General features: G+C 39.9%; 1 protein-coding gene across 1 annotated transcript in view; it reads right to left on the reverse strand.

The window, feature by feature from the left end:
* The window catches only part of LARS1 (leucyl-tRNA synthetase 1), a 67,665-nt gene that overhangs the window by 24,464 nt on the left and 24,172 nt on the right, over positions 1–19,029 (reverse strand). The window contains 13 exon segments of the mRNA XM_042451364.1: positions 610–700; positions 882–1,065; positions 1,679–1,742; positions 2,454–2,511; positions 3,923–4,135; positions 7,372–7,510; positions 7,990–8,072; positions 8,526–8,591; positions 8,676–8,761; positions 12,883–12,960; positions 14,636–14,776; positions 16,049–16,102; positions 17,610–17,686. Of these exon segments, the coding sequence (XP_042307298.1) occupies positions 610–700; positions 882–1,065; positions 1,679–1,742; positions 2,454–2,511; positions 3,923–4,135; positions 7,372–7,510; positions 7,990–8,072; positions 8,526–8,591; positions 8,676–8,761; positions 12,883–12,960; positions 14,636–14,776; positions 16,049–16,102; positions 17,610–17,686 (1,334 nt within the window).

Consider the following 19,029-nt stretch of genomic DNA (forward strand, 5'->3'; position numbering starts at 1 on the left):
GGAAAACATAGCAAAGGGTTGACACATGGTCCAAGGGCTCTACTGGGCCCACCTCTTTTGGACTACTGGTATCCATCGCTTTGAATTCAATGACAGTCATAGTAGAAATAAAATAAATAAATAAATAAATATTAAGCCTGGCTCAGAGATGCTATCGCTGCCTTGAATACCATTTTGCGAGAAAGATGGAATATAAATTCCATAAATAAATAAATAATAAAAATGGCAACTTTTGATGTATTTTTCTGTATATCCCTATCTCTCCATCTTAACTCCTAAGCATATGAAGTTCAAAAGAAAGAGCAACATTGGCAACATTTTTTTAAAGTATAGCTGCTTTAATATGCTATTAATCCATGGTTTAGGTGTGTTGTAAACTGTGTTGACAGTCTCTGGTCTAAAAGGCCAAATTTTATTTTTAAGATGATGTGCTCTGAGATTCTTTGGGTGAGTTACACTCTCTCAGCCTCAAAGGATGTAAACAGCAAATCCCTTCTGAAGAAATGTGCCAAGAAATCCCCATGATAGGTTCACTTTAGGGTTGCCATAAATCAGAAATGACTTAAAGCACACACACACACAAAAAGCCTCTGAGATTAGGCAGCCTACCTGAAATTCAAAGAAACCAGTTTTAAGAGCATCCTTAAACATCATCTTCTCATAGTTCTGATCTGTCTTCATTATGCCTGCATTAATTTCACTGGATGGGAAGATGGGGAGAAGAAGGACACAAAGCTAGAGTTACACCTGATCAATGAGAAGGATTAAGATATAAACATATGTGACACAACAGGAGCACATAACGTGTAACTAAGAGGATGCAAAGTTCATTTCTTTTTTTTAAAACAGTAATTTTAAAAGTTGGTGCTTTTTTATGGTACCTGGAGAAGACTCTGTCGTTGAAGGTATTGGCAGGCCCACTTCTTAAACTGTCCCAGTTTGCAAGCATTTCCTTCACCCACTCTACCCACGTGTACAGGCGGAGAATGCCAGCATCTGCCATAGTTTCCACAAAGTTTGCATCTTCCACAGTATCACCTGCATCAGCCAACGCCAGCCGCATGCCTAAAGGGAGACAGGTTTAATGTCTATAAAGCCATAGCAAATCAGCTGCCATACATAAGGAGAGCAAAGACTGACTCTCATCTCAAGTTTTGCTATAGGATGGAATTGTTGGTTCACAGCACATTAAAGTGATCTTCTGTGGAAAAGAGTACTGTATAAGACAAATTAGAGCAAGAGCAAATAAAAATATTCTGAAACCCTCATGCCTTGCCCTAGACAGAAATGGGAAGGCCTGGAAAAATAAAGCATGCCCTTCCCTTACACGGGGGATATGTTCTGGATAAGGATAATTCTGTGAATACTCAAGCCCCATTGAAAACAATGGGGCTTGTGCATGTGGCACAGCACATGTGCCATTGCCTTTTCTGGGCGCATTGTAATGGGAAAAATTAGCTGAGAACTCTGTATTTGTGTTTTGGTAGGAGAAACATGAGAGGAAGTTCCCTTCCTCCCATTTTCTTTCTCAGGCTTTTACACAAGAACCCTGTTCCAAAACAATATGTAATATAAACTCACCACATGAAATGTACAAAGATTGATCAACAGGAGCTCCTATTTTCCAGAGAGGAAAAAGGCAGATTTTTTCAAATCCCTACCTATGATGTATTCTTACCATCAGCAGAAAATTTCTGTATGGCTTCGCTCAAAGTAAGAAAATTGCCTGTAGATTTAGACATCTGTAATAAAGGAAGAATCAAAGATAGACAAAGTTAAAACATGGCTTATCTTAAGAACCATGAAGCAATTCAACTCTCCTAAAAATAAATACAAAGATACACAACTCCCTCTACCCACATACACTCTGATGAGAATTTAAGTCTATTCATGGGGAGACTATTGTCTGATTTATCATATTGATATCAACATTATGGATTGATTCTGTATGTGTGAATGTTTAATATGCCCAGTATAGATGAAGAACAAATCAAAATGCAAAAAGTGCCATGTCTAGACCCAAGGCTGAGTATTTCTAATGTTAGGTTCTAAAAGGCAGGTTTCATGGTTTAAGAAAAACAATCTGCACTCCTGGATTCTGGTAAATTTCATAATTTCATAATGCCTGTCTAAGTCCTGCAGACATTTCTGTTGACCATGCAAGATAAGCTCAACTAACTTTGAGATAAACAAGCAGTTTGTGTTTTTCCCCCTTTAAAACACAAAACATGAAATTCAGATATTAAAGAGGACAGCCAAGAAACATACATTCTTAGACAAGAGTTTCTGCTTGGATGGGTAGGCAAATAGGAAAACAGTTGGGTATCTGCTGAATGAATGTTCTAGGAACAATGTGAACTAGAAGGTCTATAACTACAACATTTCTCAAACAGGTACTTGTTCTGTCACTCCTGAGTACCACAAATAGGTAATAGACAAATAAAACAGTGTACCTTCTCTGAATTCAGAAGGAGATGCCCATTTGCTCTCACAGCTACAGGCCATTTTTCTCTGCAATGAAAGGCAAAAAGATGTTAATTATCAATTCTCTTTAAACCAACCATCTTATTATTTCACAGGAGCACTTTCTAATGGGCCTACCCACAAAGATAACCAAGGAATGTAACTGCCTTCCTCAAGACAACTCTTCGAAAATGCCAAATACATGTTTAGGCTAAAAAAAAAATGCAATTAGTCTACATTCATGTCAATGGACTACAACATTAACAGAACCATTAGAACACAAAAGTCAGATATTGCTCAAAGAATTTTGCCTCCATCTGCAAAACACGTAAACTGAGAACTCTGAACACATGTAGGTATTAAAAGCACAATATACATAACCTGCATCATACTTAGACAATCACTGAGCCCTTGCCCTTGTGCAGTAGACATTTGCCCAATGGGCTGGGTATTCAGCTTCTAATACTTCCTGAATAAGTACAATAAAGCTTAATAACAGAATACAATATGTTGTTCTTATGTGCCTTCAAATCATTTCTGACTTATGGTGAGCCTAAAGCAAATCTATCATAGGGTTTTCTAGACAAGACTTGTTCAGAGGGTTGTTTGCCTTTGCCTTCCTCTAAGGCTAAGAGAGTATGACTTACCCAACACCACCTGTGGGTTTTCATGGTAAAGTGGGGATTCAAACCCTGGTCTCCAGGGTTGAAGACCAACATTCAAACCAATACACCACAATGTAGTCTTTTGCAATATTGTGCTCTTATCATTCTGGCTGCCGATATTAAATATCGTTAATATTTCTTTTCAATGTCGAGAGGAATATGCAATGGCACATAATAGCTGTTTGTAGACAACCAATGTTCAGGAATGGTATGTTGATAAACTAGAGGCCCTCCTCTGTACAATTTTAAGGCTGTGGGTCATGTGTAGTGTGAGACACACAATTATTTGCGAGTACAGGACAAAGGTGAAATGGCAGAAGTTTCCAAAGCATCAGCCCAAGTCTTAGGAAATCTACACTAAGGGATTCAAAAGAGAATCATCAAGTAAGATTCAGCTATTAAATTTCAGCTGTTTAATAAACTGGTGGCCTTAATTTAATCCCTGAGTGATACCTGGAGGATCTAGAGCAGCGGTTCTCAACCTGTGGGTCGTGGCCCCTTTGGGGGTTAAATTACCCTTTCACAGGAGTCGCCTAAGACCATCAGAAAACACATATTTCCAATAGTCTTAGGGACTGAGACCATCAGTTGGGGGTCACCACAACATGAGGAACTGTATTAAAGGATTGCAGCATTAGAAAGGTTGAGAACTACTGATCTAGAGAAACAATTTTGTTTTGCACCATTCTGCCAATTTCTGAGCCTGCTAAACTTAAAGTAGGTTTGTCACTGAGAGAATTCAAGCAATGGAAGAGATATATATTTGATGATATTTTGACTGGGTTCAAACCAACCTTTGATCTGGCCACATGGCAACATGGTTATAAAGATAGTATGACAAGTGATTTGGTACAAGGTCCTTGCCAGAAGCACGTAGATCGACTGGATACCAAAATTCAAATTCTTGCTTGAGTTTATCCAAAGTTTCCTTTGGGATTTTTGTTGTAGGGAATGGAGCTGTTTTAAAGAAGATGTAATCCCACACCTCTTTTGACATCTGGTTTGCCCTATAGATATTATGAAAATAAATGTTACAAAGAGGAAATAGCAAAAATTACCTTAAAATTCTGTTAGCTACAGTATTAAGCAGACACTGTTAAGCCACTATATTTTATTTGCCTAGGTCACTGAATTAAGCACAGCATCATATCTACGGCTATTGTTTCATTCATAAACACAGTAAGGGGCTGTACAGGCCACACCCAAGGGGTGGCCTGCAGCTGCCCCTTTTAGCGCTAGATCAGGGCCATGGCAACTACACGCCGCAACCCCAATCTCGCCTTTCCATGGCTCCTTTCTGCACTGCAGATAGGGCACCATAGGTGTCATACTTTCTCAGTGCTCCTTTAGCATTGCATCATCTAGATGCAGCACCAGAGGAGCGCTGTGACACCACCTGCCACATGGTGCAGCACGCAGTGTCATGCCTGCCTGAGGGTGGAGTAGGAGCATGCATTGTGTGGATGCCATGCCCTGACTCCGCCCCCAGGCTGGCCTTTATGGCCGGTTGGTATCCAGACCTGTTTGCTAGTTTTTTTTAAATGTAGTATTATCTTTTTTAAAAAATTTATTTATTAACATTTTACAATTATATAAAAAGCATATCCATTACATAAATAACAGGTGATTATATGTTATATAAATACAAAATATAACTCCCTTAGAAGTTTCTATTAAATGACTTCCTTCTCCACTACCGTGCCCCTAATCTACTGGTCATCTCCTTTCCTGATTTTAAATATAACTTATGTTTTATTATCCAGTCCACCTAGAACATTTTCTATCTTAAAATAGTAATTAAATTTATTTGCTCATATATTGTATATACCATTATAAAAGTTCCCACTTCTTACAACCTCCTTGTTTTGCAATATTCCATAATTTGAAACCATTCTCTCTCAGTTATGTCTACATCCTTATGATTTAAATAGGAAGTTAATTTATCCATTTCTATCCTTTCCAAGAGTTTTAGTAACCATTCATTTATCTCAGGCATTTCCTGTCTTTTGCAATATTGTGCTATTATCATTCTGGCTGCTGATATTAAATATACAGTAAATAAGACTCGCCAATATTTCTTTTCAATGTCGGGAGGAAGTTTGTTTAACATGTTCAATAAATATATTTCAGGCCTCGTTTCATATTTATCTGCAACATCTTCTCAATAAATATGTGGACTTGTTTCCAATATTTTTTCAACTTTGGACAATGCCACCATACATGAATAAAAAACAGTATTATCAATTCTAATAACATTCTTAATGAAATAATGAATTCAGCGTAACAATGCTAGCTCTAAATGTTCGTGGAACTTGGACATTATTAAGTTACTGCAGAGAACAACTGTAGTGTGATATAGAAACACTATTCCCATGATTTCTCAAATTAGATATAAGTGATTAATATTTCAATTAAAAAGTATGGACTATTTTAATGGTCAAAGTGTTTAATTGATATTTTAGGGGAGGGAGGGAATAACTGGGATATTGGGTTTTGTATGGATTGTAATCCGCCTCGATTGTCTTTTTGACAGAGAGGCAGGGTAAAACTAAAGTTCATTATTATTAATAGTAGTACAACAATATCCAAAATCCAAAAAACAGTGATATGTTGATATATGGCCAACAAAGCTGGCCATCCTGAATATATTTCACCTAGTAATAAATTACATAGATATTCTATCTGCATATTATACAATGTGTGTAAGGTACAGAGAAATAAACTGCCCTTCCTTGCATATTAATATGGTTTATTGCTAAACTATTTCTTAATGGCATGATCTATCAAGAGAAAACAGCTAACAGATACAGAAATCTACAGTCATCACCCCAATTTTTCACTGATTCTTTTTGTGTGTCTGTGTTTCTTTCAGCCTTCTTTGAAAATGGCTTGGGCAGCACAAACATCAAGTATAATATAAGTTAGAAAGTATTTAAGTCATTGAACTCAAAATTAAGATTCAGATATTAAACTGGGGATGATTCATTCTGAAGTCTTTCTTGACTTCAGTTCCACAAGCAGCCTTTGATATGTTACTTGAAATAACCTTAATTCATTTTCTATTTCCTTTTAGAAATTCAATCAACCCTTTTGAATTAAGACATCAAAATGCAATATAACTGTTCACATAAAGACCTCTTAGATTCTGTTGACTAGAGAAGCAGCAGCAAGAGTGAAAAAGCATGGTTGCTGTCAAGCTAAATTCTTTTTATTCCAGTCTTTAAAAAAGAAAAGAGTGTGAAAAAGAATCATAGAATCATAGAATCGTAGAGTTGGAAGAGACCACTAGGGCCATCCAGTCCAACCCCCTGCCGTGCAGGAAATCCAGATCAAAGAGACAGTCACTAGCCAGCTCAATTAATGGTTCAGAAGAAAGACTCCTCAGGCATATCATGGCTGCCTTTAAAAGGAAATTCACCACATGAAAAATATCTTATTCTGAACCAGTCCTCTTGGTTTTAATTTCCTCTCTCAGCTTGAGAAGGGAAAGAAGGGGCTAGAATATTCTTAACATTTCTAAAGCTTTATTTTGTAGTTTCAGCCAAAAGCCCACCTTCATCCAGCTGACTGTAAACTGCAGTGGACTGTAAAAGAACTAGTACCATATTTTGAATATTAATGAAAACTAGAGCCATAAGAAAGAGAATTTTCTTTAAAAAAAGGAACATGTCAGCAGACTATAATGCTATATAAACACACTATTTAGACTATACAAGTACAGACTGTAATAATTACTTTGAAGAAGAACTGTTTCTCCACTTTCTCTAACATGGCCTTATGTTCTTTGGGGGGAGGGGGGGAATCCTCTTGCTAGAGTTTGTTAATGTAGTTTGAAGAGAATTTTAATCTAAGTTTCCATAATAGTCTTTAGACACATAGACATGAATAACTAATGAACATACAGTTGTATTCACACAAACAGTCAACGAGACAACTGATCTTGACTACCGATTTATTTATGGCAGATGGAGAGTTTAAAGGGAGGAGGAAGGATTAACCATCTGCTTCATTTTTCAGTCACTTAATAAATTTCCTGGGAAATCAGAAGTGACATCACACAAAAAGTAAGGGCTAATTCTGATGACCAGCTATTCCAACTGTGGTTCAATTTACAACATTTTAGTTAGACATTTTGCAAAATGTCCATTAATGCAGATCCAACATATGTGAGGCTCCTCATCTGCTATGCTACATGAATCTACAGAAAATGGTTATATGAGGAATTCTTCCCTTTCCTTCTCACCTGATCCCTAACGGAGACTCTCCTTGTCCACGAAGATTACCGCCCTGTAGTAGATGAGCCACTGTATAGAAGGCCATGTAGATAGTCGAATCAGAGAGGGATTCTATCAACCAATGCTCATCCCAAGGCAAACGAGTACCTAAAAAATGACAAAATATATTTATTGTGAATTAGCATTTTACGTTTACAGACTGACTTAGGTGGGGATGTGGGTGGGGGATGGAGAGAGTATTGGGATTACAGTTATTAAATATCATAGTTATCAATGAAAAGAGGTTATAAATTACTATGTTGGATGGCACTCAAGGAACTATTGGGATACAGCAGATGACAACTTTTAGTAGTGCTGTGGCTAATAATACAACTGGACTCAAGCCAAAAGGATGTTTAGCTGTTGATGTGGTCAAAGGTGAAAGGAAAGTCCAAAGCTGAACCCCACATATTTTTGGAACATGGGATGTGAGAATCATGAATCAAGGGAAATTAGACACAGCAAAAGGAAAATAAATGAAACATGTAAACATTGCAATACTTGGGTTGAATGGGCTAAAGGGGAGAGAAATGGGACATTTAGAGTCAGTAGTATTCCTGAATAACAACACTGTATGGTTTCCCTACCCAGTCCATAGGTCCTTGAACAGGCATGTTCCTGTAACCAGTCTAGCGTAGCTTCAAAATTTCTTCTTGTCTCTTCACAGAAACTGAAAACAGCAGGGTATTAATCCACCATCATCCAGAGAGAGAGAAAGACAAGCCAGCTCCATTGGGCTTTGCTTGAAAAGAAGAAGAGCCCTCCCTCCATCCACCATCATCCAGAGGCAGAGAAGTGCAGGCCAGCTCCACTGGGCCTAGCCACAGTAATAAGGGCCCTGCCTCCAGTCCATCTGCCATGGTCCAGGCCTCAGAAGGGGAGAAGATTTGCTGGACTTTTCCCCTTCCCCACTGCCATTCTCTTCTCCTTTTGTGTCTTGTCTTTTTAGATTGTAAGCCTGAGGGCAGGTAAATGTCTAATTAACAATTTGTAAGCCGTTATGATAGCCTTTTAGCTGAAGAGCAAGATATTATTATTATTATTATTACTACTACTACTACTACTGTGTCTCCTGGCTCTGTATTAGTCTACAGTTTCTTTGTCCCTGTTCCCCACAACTTACGTCTCGAGGTTTTTCAGGCACTCATAAGTCTGTTGCTTCCATTTTTCTTCACCATAATCCAAGTACCTAAAATGGGGGGGGGGGGGGAATAAGTATAACATAGAGATGAAACATATAACTAAACTAGCTGTGTGTTTGTTTTCAACTCACCATTGATCACAAAGAGCCACCACACACTCATCTGCAGATCTAGATATGACTTGTTTCTCTGGCTCCATATAAATCATAGCTTCACCCTAGACAGAAGAAGATTACAATGGTGAGGCAACAAAAGTACAATTTATAGAATAAAAAAGTGGGTTGAGCCAAGCAAGTACAATGAATTCCATTTTACTAATAATTACTTTCAGGTGCAACCCTGAAGTCATTCTGAGATCTCAATCAAGGAACTAGAGGAATTTTCAGATTACCCCTTCTGAGAGGGAGAGTAGCATCTGCAATCAGAAGGGAAGACCTGAACTCTCAAGCTCCATGCATGGGGTCCTCAGCTGGTGTTTCCCAATCTCAGAGATAAACAATGAACATGAAAAGGCAGGGTGCCAGGGGAGTTCTTTGACTGGCTATGGATGAATAGTATCTACAACCCTCCCATGCCCCTGTCACATGCCAGACATGGGGGAGAACTATGCCACTACTACATCTGGTGTAGTTCATTTGAATCCCATTGCCATCACTCAGAGGGAAACAGCTTCAGCATGGACACAAACCATGCAAGAAAGAAAAGGACATTGCTAAAGCAAACCTACTGGGCTTTGGATAAGTTGTTTCACTTTCAAATATTCCTTCCCCACTCCCCACCACCATAGAGAACTGCTTTCTAAGACTCCAAACTTGTGTTCTTGAATTCCATTGGTATAAGACAGTATTACATTTCTAAATCTCAGATCAAACATAAAAGAAACAGTGAGCTTGGGCCCATCTCATGCTGGTGTTATATCTGATTAAGTGGGTGGAAGCTCATGAAAGCTTCTGTACTATATGTTTTAACAGCCTTCAGGGTGCCAAAGAGCTATTAGACTACTGAAGTGAGAGCAGCTAAGCCTTTTAAAATGGATGCACTGGCATTTGTGCCTTCTATGGCTATGAGTGAGCCAGTGTGGCTCACTTACTCTGGAGATCAGGATTCAATATCCCGCTTGGCCATGAAACTCAATAAGTGACGGTGGGCAAGTCACATGTTCTCAGCCTCAAGGAAAAGCCATAGCAAATGCCCTCTGAACAAAACTTACCAAGAAACCCCCATGTTAGGTTTACCTTAGGGTCACCATAAGTCAGAAACAACTTGAAGGCACACAACAACAAGGCTGTATTATTTAAGTCAGAGGGGGGAGCATCCACAATACCTTACCAATAGCAATGCTTGGGGGAATTATGGGAGTTGTAAGGCAATGTTATGGAGGACCAAACGTTTCACACACCTCTGGTTTAAATGCTATATGTAAGATGCACTGGCAGGGCAGAGAAGGTCCCACACATTCATGCTTAAAAGTTCTGTAATCTAAACTATCAGTACAACTGCATACCTCTTCATTAAGGGGAAATGAAATGAATTGTGTGACTCGTCATACATTGTATTTTTCCCCTGTACCATCCCATGACCAAACATGAGATTAAGTATAACCTGAGGAATATGTAAGACAGAGTAACAAGACAGAGAGTTGAATCCCCCTTGACTGGAACTAGATCAAAGTGCAATATGACAGATGCAGCCTAGGCTAGAGCCTCACATGAGACCACAAGTGAATCAGCCACTTTGTTAATTAGAATGAGGACTGGATGCCTCCATCACACTAAACTAGAAGGAATCTTCACTGTTACATTCTCCATTAGTTGAGAAGGAGAAATCTAATCATAGAATATGTGATGTCATGGCAGTGGGGGGAGGATGATCGAAAACTGGCTGTAGTAGTCTTCTGCCATTACCCACTTCTACAGAGGCAGAAGGAGCTCATCTGCAGAATTTTATGGAGATATTAGGAATGGTTCAAGCGGTGGCCCTATGCTTCTGAGAGAAGGCTGAGGATGTGGGATTGGTAGAATTAACTAGATAAGCAAGCGCTGAATCTTTGTGCCATGGCAAAAGACTTGGATAAAAGATCTAGCAGTAGCACAGCCCAAAGGCTTTGCTCCTAAGAAAACAGAGTGAAAGGAAACAAAGGTATATGTCTGTCTGAAAGACTACAGCACATACAGACCTCAAGCACTTTGTCTACAACCAACTTGGCCAAACACTCATAAGGATAAGAGGGAAAAACAAGAGCATGTTAACATCTTGGGAACTGTGAAATCAAATGTTCAGTTTTGCTGTAAAGGAAGGATCAGTGAGGAAGATCACTTTGTTTGTGCTTAAGACTACATTCAGTTATGATATCTTTCTGGGTAATGTTACAGCCACAAGGAAAGCCACCACAACTAAGAGGATTCTTAGTCAAATAGACTCGAGAGCAGAGGTAGACAGATGGTGGCCTCTGGGGCAAACATGGACCCTGCAGCCCCTCCAAAATCTCCAGACTCCCCATTTAAAAAAAAAAAAACTCCAGGTGATTTATCCCATTCCTTAGCTCAAACAGAACATCCAACTCAAAACCACTGCAAATTCACTGGATCACTAAAGCACCCAGACCCTGTTTGGGAGGGCGGGGGGGGGGGGGGAGTAACTGATTTTCCCAGCCATTGTTCACTTCCTATTTCATTTCTGGCCAACTGTCAGCTGAATTATTTTTGATGTGGTGTCATGTTTCTAGGGTGAGAATTGCAAGGAACTATGAGGGGGGGGTGAAAAATTGCACAGAATTTTACTTATTTTATGCAGTTTGAGGGCTTTTGTATGCCAATGCAGCTTTCCGGGGTGGGGGGAGATGACACAAAAATTGGCTCCCACACCATCCACATGTGTCTACTCTTGCTTTAGAGGTTTGAATGGCAGCTTAGTCTGGCCCTTGAGGACTTTAAGTTCCACGTTGGAAACCTTATCATGGGAAGGCTAGTGAGTGCTGCCTTTCTGAGGAAATTTTTAAAACAGCTGTGCCCTGTCTCTGATAGGACTAAGGAGGCTTGGACATGCCTGTCTTCATAGGCTGGAAGGGTAAAGCTTCTCTGTAAGAAATGGAAGAGCTCTCTGATATCCAGTGGAGAAAGAGTGTGCTAGCTTTGTCTCCTAGTATGCACTGCCCTCTAATGGCCAATGAGAGCTTCACCCACTATGAAAATCTCAAGAAGAGACTTCATTTTGACCCCAAAAGGAAAAATAAACCTAAAGGTGAGGGACTGGTTGCATTCTTACTCATTTATATCTGAGAGACAGGGAATTCTGCCACTTCACTCACTGGGCATCTTATGACATTCTAAGCAATGGTGCCCTGATAGCAGCAACAACCAAGTTATAAAGGGTCAAGATGGTTTTTTATTCATCCCCCCCTCCCCCATGCTGTGAATGCCCTTAGCAAGAGACAGGGTACTTTTGCGCTTTCATTTCTAATGATGCTTTAAGATTAATTTTTTTCATTGGAGCTATGTAGGCCAGATTAAGTTATTTCACTGTAGCTATATAGGATGACTGTTCTTTTACCCAAGAACCATGAACTAAGCAGATGGAGAAATAAGGAGGAGGAAAGGAGCACTTTTCTTGTTGTGAAATACTAAAAGCGTGAAAGAAAACCCAGAAGAGAGCTTGGGAGCAAGGATAACATTGGCACTTGGAAAACAGCTAAAAGCTGGAACAAAACTTGATTACCAGGATCAACAGTGTCTGGGAGAAAAGAGGGAATGAACTGAGCACTACAGTACCGAAATCTAAGTTTCGTGGTTCTTGCCTTTTCTTCTGATGGTGGTAGAAGTTATTCCATTGCTGGATGCTTCCTTCAGAACACAGACATACTTCTCTGTATTTTAGCTGTCCTCTTTTGAATGAAATCAATTTAATCATTATATTGTAAAATGAATTCAGAACTGACAAAGGTCTGGGAGGAACAGTAGTATTTTCCTTTCAAATCTTTCAAGACTGAAATCTCACTACAGACTACTAGTTTTGGTAGTGCTACATCTCTTCTTCCAATGGTCTTTAAAACGTGTTTTCGATATCACAGGACTTATCTTTAGCAGGCAAATAATGGGATTATTTCACAAAGCAAACCAGTGAGCAAAGTCGGGATATAAAGTACATTTCAAAAAACAGAATTAGTGTATTTCTGTTTGATAAGTCAAGCGTAGTAAGTTCTCTTTTGCAACAGAACCAAAGCACTTAACTTTGTGCTCATGTGGCTGTGGTTCTGTGCCAAAAAATCAAGTCAACAAAATGGTGCTGTGGAAGGCACTACATAATGTTAAAAAAAAGAAGGCAATACAAACCACTACACACATTATCTACCATCTTCTTCTGAATAAGCTTCTTCACATCTTGTACCTTCTGGTCTTTGAATCCATCCACAAGCATTACCTGAAAAAGAAGATCATTGCAGAGATTACAATTGTGTAAAAGATTTAGTAGCTTTGTGGGATAGATCATCCCCCTTTTATTCCAGAAGATGTCTGCATGTATCCATCCCACCTAAATCCAATAATTCAGGTTCAATATTCTTAGGCCCTATACAGACAGACCAAAATAAAGCTGCTTCGAGTAATTTTGGAGGTATGGTGTTTCAATGATGCATGCGTCCTAAGAGTCTGGAAGCTGCACCAAAGCTGCACTCCAGTCCTTAGGAGTTGAGTGTGGCTTTGGTGCGGCTTCTGGACTCTTAGGACGCATGTATCATTTAAACAGCATATTTGCAAAGTGACTCAAAGCAGCTTTATTTTGGTCTTTCTGTATCAAGCCATAGTCTTCCTCATTGTATCTCCTGGCCTCAAAAAATCACCAACCATGTACAGCAAGCACATCAAGACTCTTCTTCACTCTCTACTTCATGTGGGGACCCCTTCCCCCACACCAAAAAATTATCCAACCATTCTCCCTGGTTTCTAGAACTTGGAATGAACCCCTTTCCCCAAAACACAGATTTTGCTACCTTTGGCTTGCTTCCCTGTTTCTATCCATAAGTATACTTTCCCTTAACCTAAGAAAGAAGTTGGTGAGGCTTCTCTCTGTAGAATACCCTACCAGTGTCCCCTTCTTTATTGTCTCTGGAAAGGGAGATCAAATCTCTCTGCAATTAAATGTAGACGTCACTCTTTCTCAAAGCTCAGGTTCCTTTGGGTGTGATGCTGATGGCTGCCAAGTATACTCTCTTTCACGTAAACATATATGTGTGTGTGTGTGTGTGTGTGTATCAAAAGGAGAATGAACACATGAAAGTGATGATTGCTGAATGTTACATATAGCCACAACAGATTTCACAAGAGTGAGACAAAAAGAATAGTTCTATGCTGTGGAGTTCCAAACAATAAAATACAACAATAATCTAATCATAGCTCAGTTAACCATTTGCTTGTTCTCAGATTTCCCTGAAACAGGGATGGGAAACTGAGGAAGGCTAGGTGGCCATATTAGCCTCCCAGGAAACCTTGGAGAGCCACACCTCCTACTGCAACCCTCTCCACAAAAAGCCTCTATTTTTTTAAGCCCCAAATGCCCAGGATAGGCCTTTCTTCTTAATTATCTGATAGGCAATGCATATAAAAGGATTAGGAGTCACTTGCTTTCTTTTTAAGCTCACTAAAAAGGGCAGTTTATTATTCTTCTAAAAATCAGTTATGCCTAGTTCTATGCATCCTACCTGAAAAATGATGAAGTTTATAAAGATCAAATGGTTAGAATCTTAAATTTCCAAAAACTCTTACAGAGTAGTGTATTTCCCAATTAATAAAGACTAACAGATATTGGTGCATAATTCTTAGAAAGACCATCTAATTATAAATCTGATATTTAGTAGAACAAGCTATGCAGTAAATAAAAAAAAGAAAGAGACAGACCTCTGGAATAACCAGACAAACTAACCTTGCAAGAATTATTTTTCATCTCCTACATGCAAAAGCATAACTAAGGCAATCCATCCTCCCTATAAACAGTTTTCTTCCCAATTTCTGTAGGAAAAAGGGAAAGCAAATGCAAGGTGCAACAAAGGGGGAAGGGTAAAAAAGAATTTTCCAAAGTCCCTTGTTAAAACCTTACTCACGCCTTCATAAAATCCCTTCAAGTATAATTTCTCTTTGGCTTCTGCAAGTTTCTCTCTGTCATTTTGACTCTGGATTTTCAACTCGTCACACATCAATGGAGCAGAAAGGTTGCCATAGCCAGGGATCTCAATTATCGGCACCTGGGAATAAGCAAAAGTACTGTAAAGCAGTTGTTCCCAATCATGCAAGTGAATCAGGAATCTTGCAGGGAATTCAGTGCTGACCCCTGTGGCCTTCAAATAAAAAGGGATCTGTATACGGTTTATCTAGATCACATTATCTGATCTGTACTCTATGGTTTATCTAGATCACATTATCTTACAGTCTGGTGACCTAAAGATGTAAACTACAGAGGGAAATAAATGAAGTCAATCTCATCTAGCTACTCCAAAATTGGGGTTTGTTGCTCCTCACTTCTCCTGATGGACTAATAGATATGACTATTGGGATCTGTAACAACTTTTAGATGCCACCTGGCTGTGCTATGGTTGGGCAGAACTAAATCCTTAACCTGTTCAGAATTGGAAGGAGGACCAACATTTCAGTGAGGAAAAATCCTTCTCGTAAAGACACTTTTCCTACAACCCTTCCTAAATGGCAAATAGAAGTAATCACCACACTATAAAACTGTACTCTGAGGGTCCTTCAAAACAGTATATCCGCAATAAGGTGGAAGGTTGCACAGAACAAGGAAAGGACTCATGGGACACCAAATTTTGGGGCTCTTGTTGCTCAGTCTTTAGGAATTATTCAACTGGTGAAATGTTAGGCACAGGCTAAAATTACATGTGATATCAGCAGCTACTTCGTAACCCTATGATGCCCCTTCCAAATGCTCCTAGCCAGCTCTTCTTGGTCAGTATACAGGTTTGCCATCTCTTAGGCTTACACTGGGGGATTTGTAGTCCTCCAGATATTTTTAGGGTCCATTTCTCACCAATCTGGCTAACAATAGGGGTCCCTTGAGTAGCAGGTCACCAAGATCTGAAAGGCTGCAAGTTCCCTGCCCGGGCCCTGGCCCTTCCAAGAACATTTAACAAGGTCTAGTATCTAGAATATTAGGGTAGGGGAGGAAATAAATGTATTCCATGCTGATCTATTTACATAAAATGTGAAGATTCTGTGCATAAAGAATTTAGCACAGACATGTAAACCTACTATGCGGATGTTTGATGGATTGTTGTATTGATTGATGGAGTATTGATGTAATATTTTTGAGCTTTTTTAAGAGTGTCATATGTATTTGATTTTAGTAGTCTGTAACCCCGCTTCCATCCATTGGGAGAGGCGGGGAAACACAAATAAATAAATATATTATTATTATTATTATTATTATTATTATTATTATATACTTGAGATAATGTTGGCAACAAGAATGAGCATTCGGTGCTATCATTTTTTGCTACACTTACTGGTTCAAACGGGAGGACCATTTCATCTTTAATACCATACTTTGCTCGAAATGCCTATGGAGAAATTAGAAACCAAATATAAAAATCAATTTTACAACAACCTAACATTTACAACAATTTATAACAACAATGTACATTACCATTCATATAAAAGGTAAAATTTAAAAGTTCATGTTTACTAAGGTTGATGGTATAACAACTACAATACATTTAGAGGGTCACAATTTCCCCACCTCTGCTTTATATTTCTCAGCAACAATCACTTTGGCATGGATTCACCCATGGCACCACTGTCACATTAAAAGGACCAAAGATTAAAGGCACAAAGACAAAAAGTTTTCTCGTGTAATCACTACCCCAAACCCAACTGATCGGTCCCATACCCCACTCCTCCAACTCCTAAAACAGACAGAAGGAAAATATGGCTCTCCAGGCATTCCTGGACTGTAGTTCCACTCAACCTTCAGTATTAGCTATGCTGGCTAGGGATATGAAAACAGAAGTTCAACAACACTGAAGAACTATGTATTCCCTGCCATTGTGCTAAAGTGTATCTTTTTTCTTCATACCATATTGAGATTGAGGGCTCAACCTTATCTGTATTGTATTCCTCCCCAAGAGAAGGCATTATGTTGGCTCAGACAGACTATACAGTTAGCCTTCTGACTATAAAATACTGTATATACTTGACTATAAATCAACCTTATGTATAAATCGAGGGCAAGTTTTGGGGCCAAAATTATGGATTTTGCTATGACCCATGGATATGGTGTGGGTAAAACTTAGGGGCATATATCAAAGGATCTGAAGGATGAAGCAAAGCAAAACAATGTTAAAGGACTTACAAAATTCCAGCAGACATAACTCTTTGTGCTTACTCTTAAGGTTGGATGGATGAAAGAGTAGAGGGAGTCTGTGCTTCCAGGACAGATTATATTCTTGCTTTTCACCAGGGGATGGTTCCTTCTTTTAAATAAGAGTTAAGATACACTACCTACATTGGCCCGTGGATAAGCTGACTCAGGTTTCTGGATCAATTTTTTGACCTAAATTTCTAGACTTATACATGAGTATATACAGTAACTGTTCTTTTACATGAAAGAACATTTATTTTAAAAAGTTTATGCTGGTAGCTGTAAAAACTGTGTGCAACTACCCATCAGCTTCCTGCAAACTAAGGGGCTGTATAGGCCAGCATGGGGAACGAGTCGGGGCATGGCATTTGCACAACACAAACTCTGACTCCTCCCCATGCCGACATGACGCTGCGCACCCCAACACATGGCCGGTGGCACCATGGCACTCCTCTGGTGCTGTGTCCAGATAACACAGTATCAAAGGAGTGCAGAAAAGCCATGGCACCAGTGGCTATGATACCCTTTCTGCAGTGCAGAAAGGAGCCGCTTTTGCAGCTCCTTTTTGCACCATGGAAAGGCCAGATCGGGACCACAGCGTGCAGTTGCCATGTTCCTGATTTGGTGGAGAAAGAGGCAGCTGCAGGCCGCCCCTTAGGGGCAGTCTGTACAGCCCCTAAGACATTCTCAGGTTTAAAGAGGCTCACCTGTTTTTTCTTTAAGTCTCTCAGGGCAGCAATATCATCTGGAGAATCAGATGGGACACTTGTGACCACACCAGTTCCTTACAAAAAATATTGAGGAAACACAGGTTACCCAATTTTTATTGTTGGAGCAAAATCCACAAACAAAAAACCAATTTAAACTGAAGGATTTCAACTATTTTAAGTAAAAGTGCCTCCACTTAACGCATATTTAAAATAGAAATGGAAATATAAAAGCAACCACAATCTTTAACAGGCCAGCAGGGAGTATTGTATCTTACATTATCTTACTTTCTTGCAACTTCACATAGTTTCTGTTTTAAGTCTGAACTGAAACAACGATATACTCCTATGCAAACATCACTCCTGTGAAAGAGTAAATGAATATGAGGGGCTGAAGGATTTCGCATTCAGTTCTCTCCCTGAAGTTACATGGCTCACGTATTGAGAGGTAGATAATGTAGCAAGGAGCCTTTCCTATCTGGGAACCTCTCCACCTGATTTCAAACAAAGGTAGACAATTGTCAGGGTTGGGGGGGGGGGAGGTGGCAATGGTGCTTTACAGAGCGCCCAAAAAGGGCGCTCTGCCGGCGCCCGTGTTTGCTGCGCGAGGGAGCTGCAGCGGACAAACCACACAGCTCCCCCATGCAGCAAAAAGAACCTGCAAAAAGCGGGTTCTTCTTGTAGCGCAGTTGTGACGCTGCGAGGCACCAATGGAACACTTGCGGCGTCACAACCACGCCGTGGCATGCAGACGCTAAGTGTCCATCACGTCAAAATGGCGGTGCCCATGTGTATAGGGCGCCGCCATTTTTATGCCCCCAGTACGTACTGGGGTGAGTCCTGATTGGACGCTGCGTCCTCGGCCAACCCCTAGTACGTACTGGGGGCAGAGCAAAGGCCCAACTATAACAGGCCCATGTTAGTCTTCTGCAGGATCCTGGTTTATTTCCTTATTCAACGAGGCCTCTTTCAGGCCTAAAACAAACAAGAAAGGATCCAAAACAGTGAAATTGCTCCCCAACGTGTGTGGGGGAGGAATTGAGTAAAAAAAAAAAGCTCCACATTTAGGATTGAACAGACAGGCCAAAATAAAGCTGTTTCGGGTCACTTTGGAGGTATGCTGATTAAATGACACACACACTTCAAGAGGCCAGAAGCTGTGCCAAAGCTGCGGTTTGTCCTTAGGACTGGAGCGTGGCTTTGGTGCGGCTTCCAACCTCTTAGGATGCATGCGGCATTTAAACAGCATACCTGAAGCAGCTTTATTTTGCCCTGTCTGTTCGGGCCCATAGTCCCTGAAATCCTTGATACTAACAAAATAGATATAAAAGGGTCCTTCCCACTCTTTAAGGGACAGTGGAGGAAATTTCATGATCAGCCTTCATTCCACCTGAACAGCCCTGGCTGCATCTTAAAGAAT

This window comes from Sceloporus undulatus, chromosome 2, assembly GCF_019175285.1.
Source record: "Sceloporus undulatus isolate JIND9_A2432 ecotype Alabama chromosome 2, SceUnd_v1.1, whole genome shotgun sequence".
Taxonomy (NCBI): Eukaryota; Metazoa; Chordata; class Lepidosauria; order Squamata; family Phrynosomatidae; genus Sceloporus; species Sceloporus undulatus.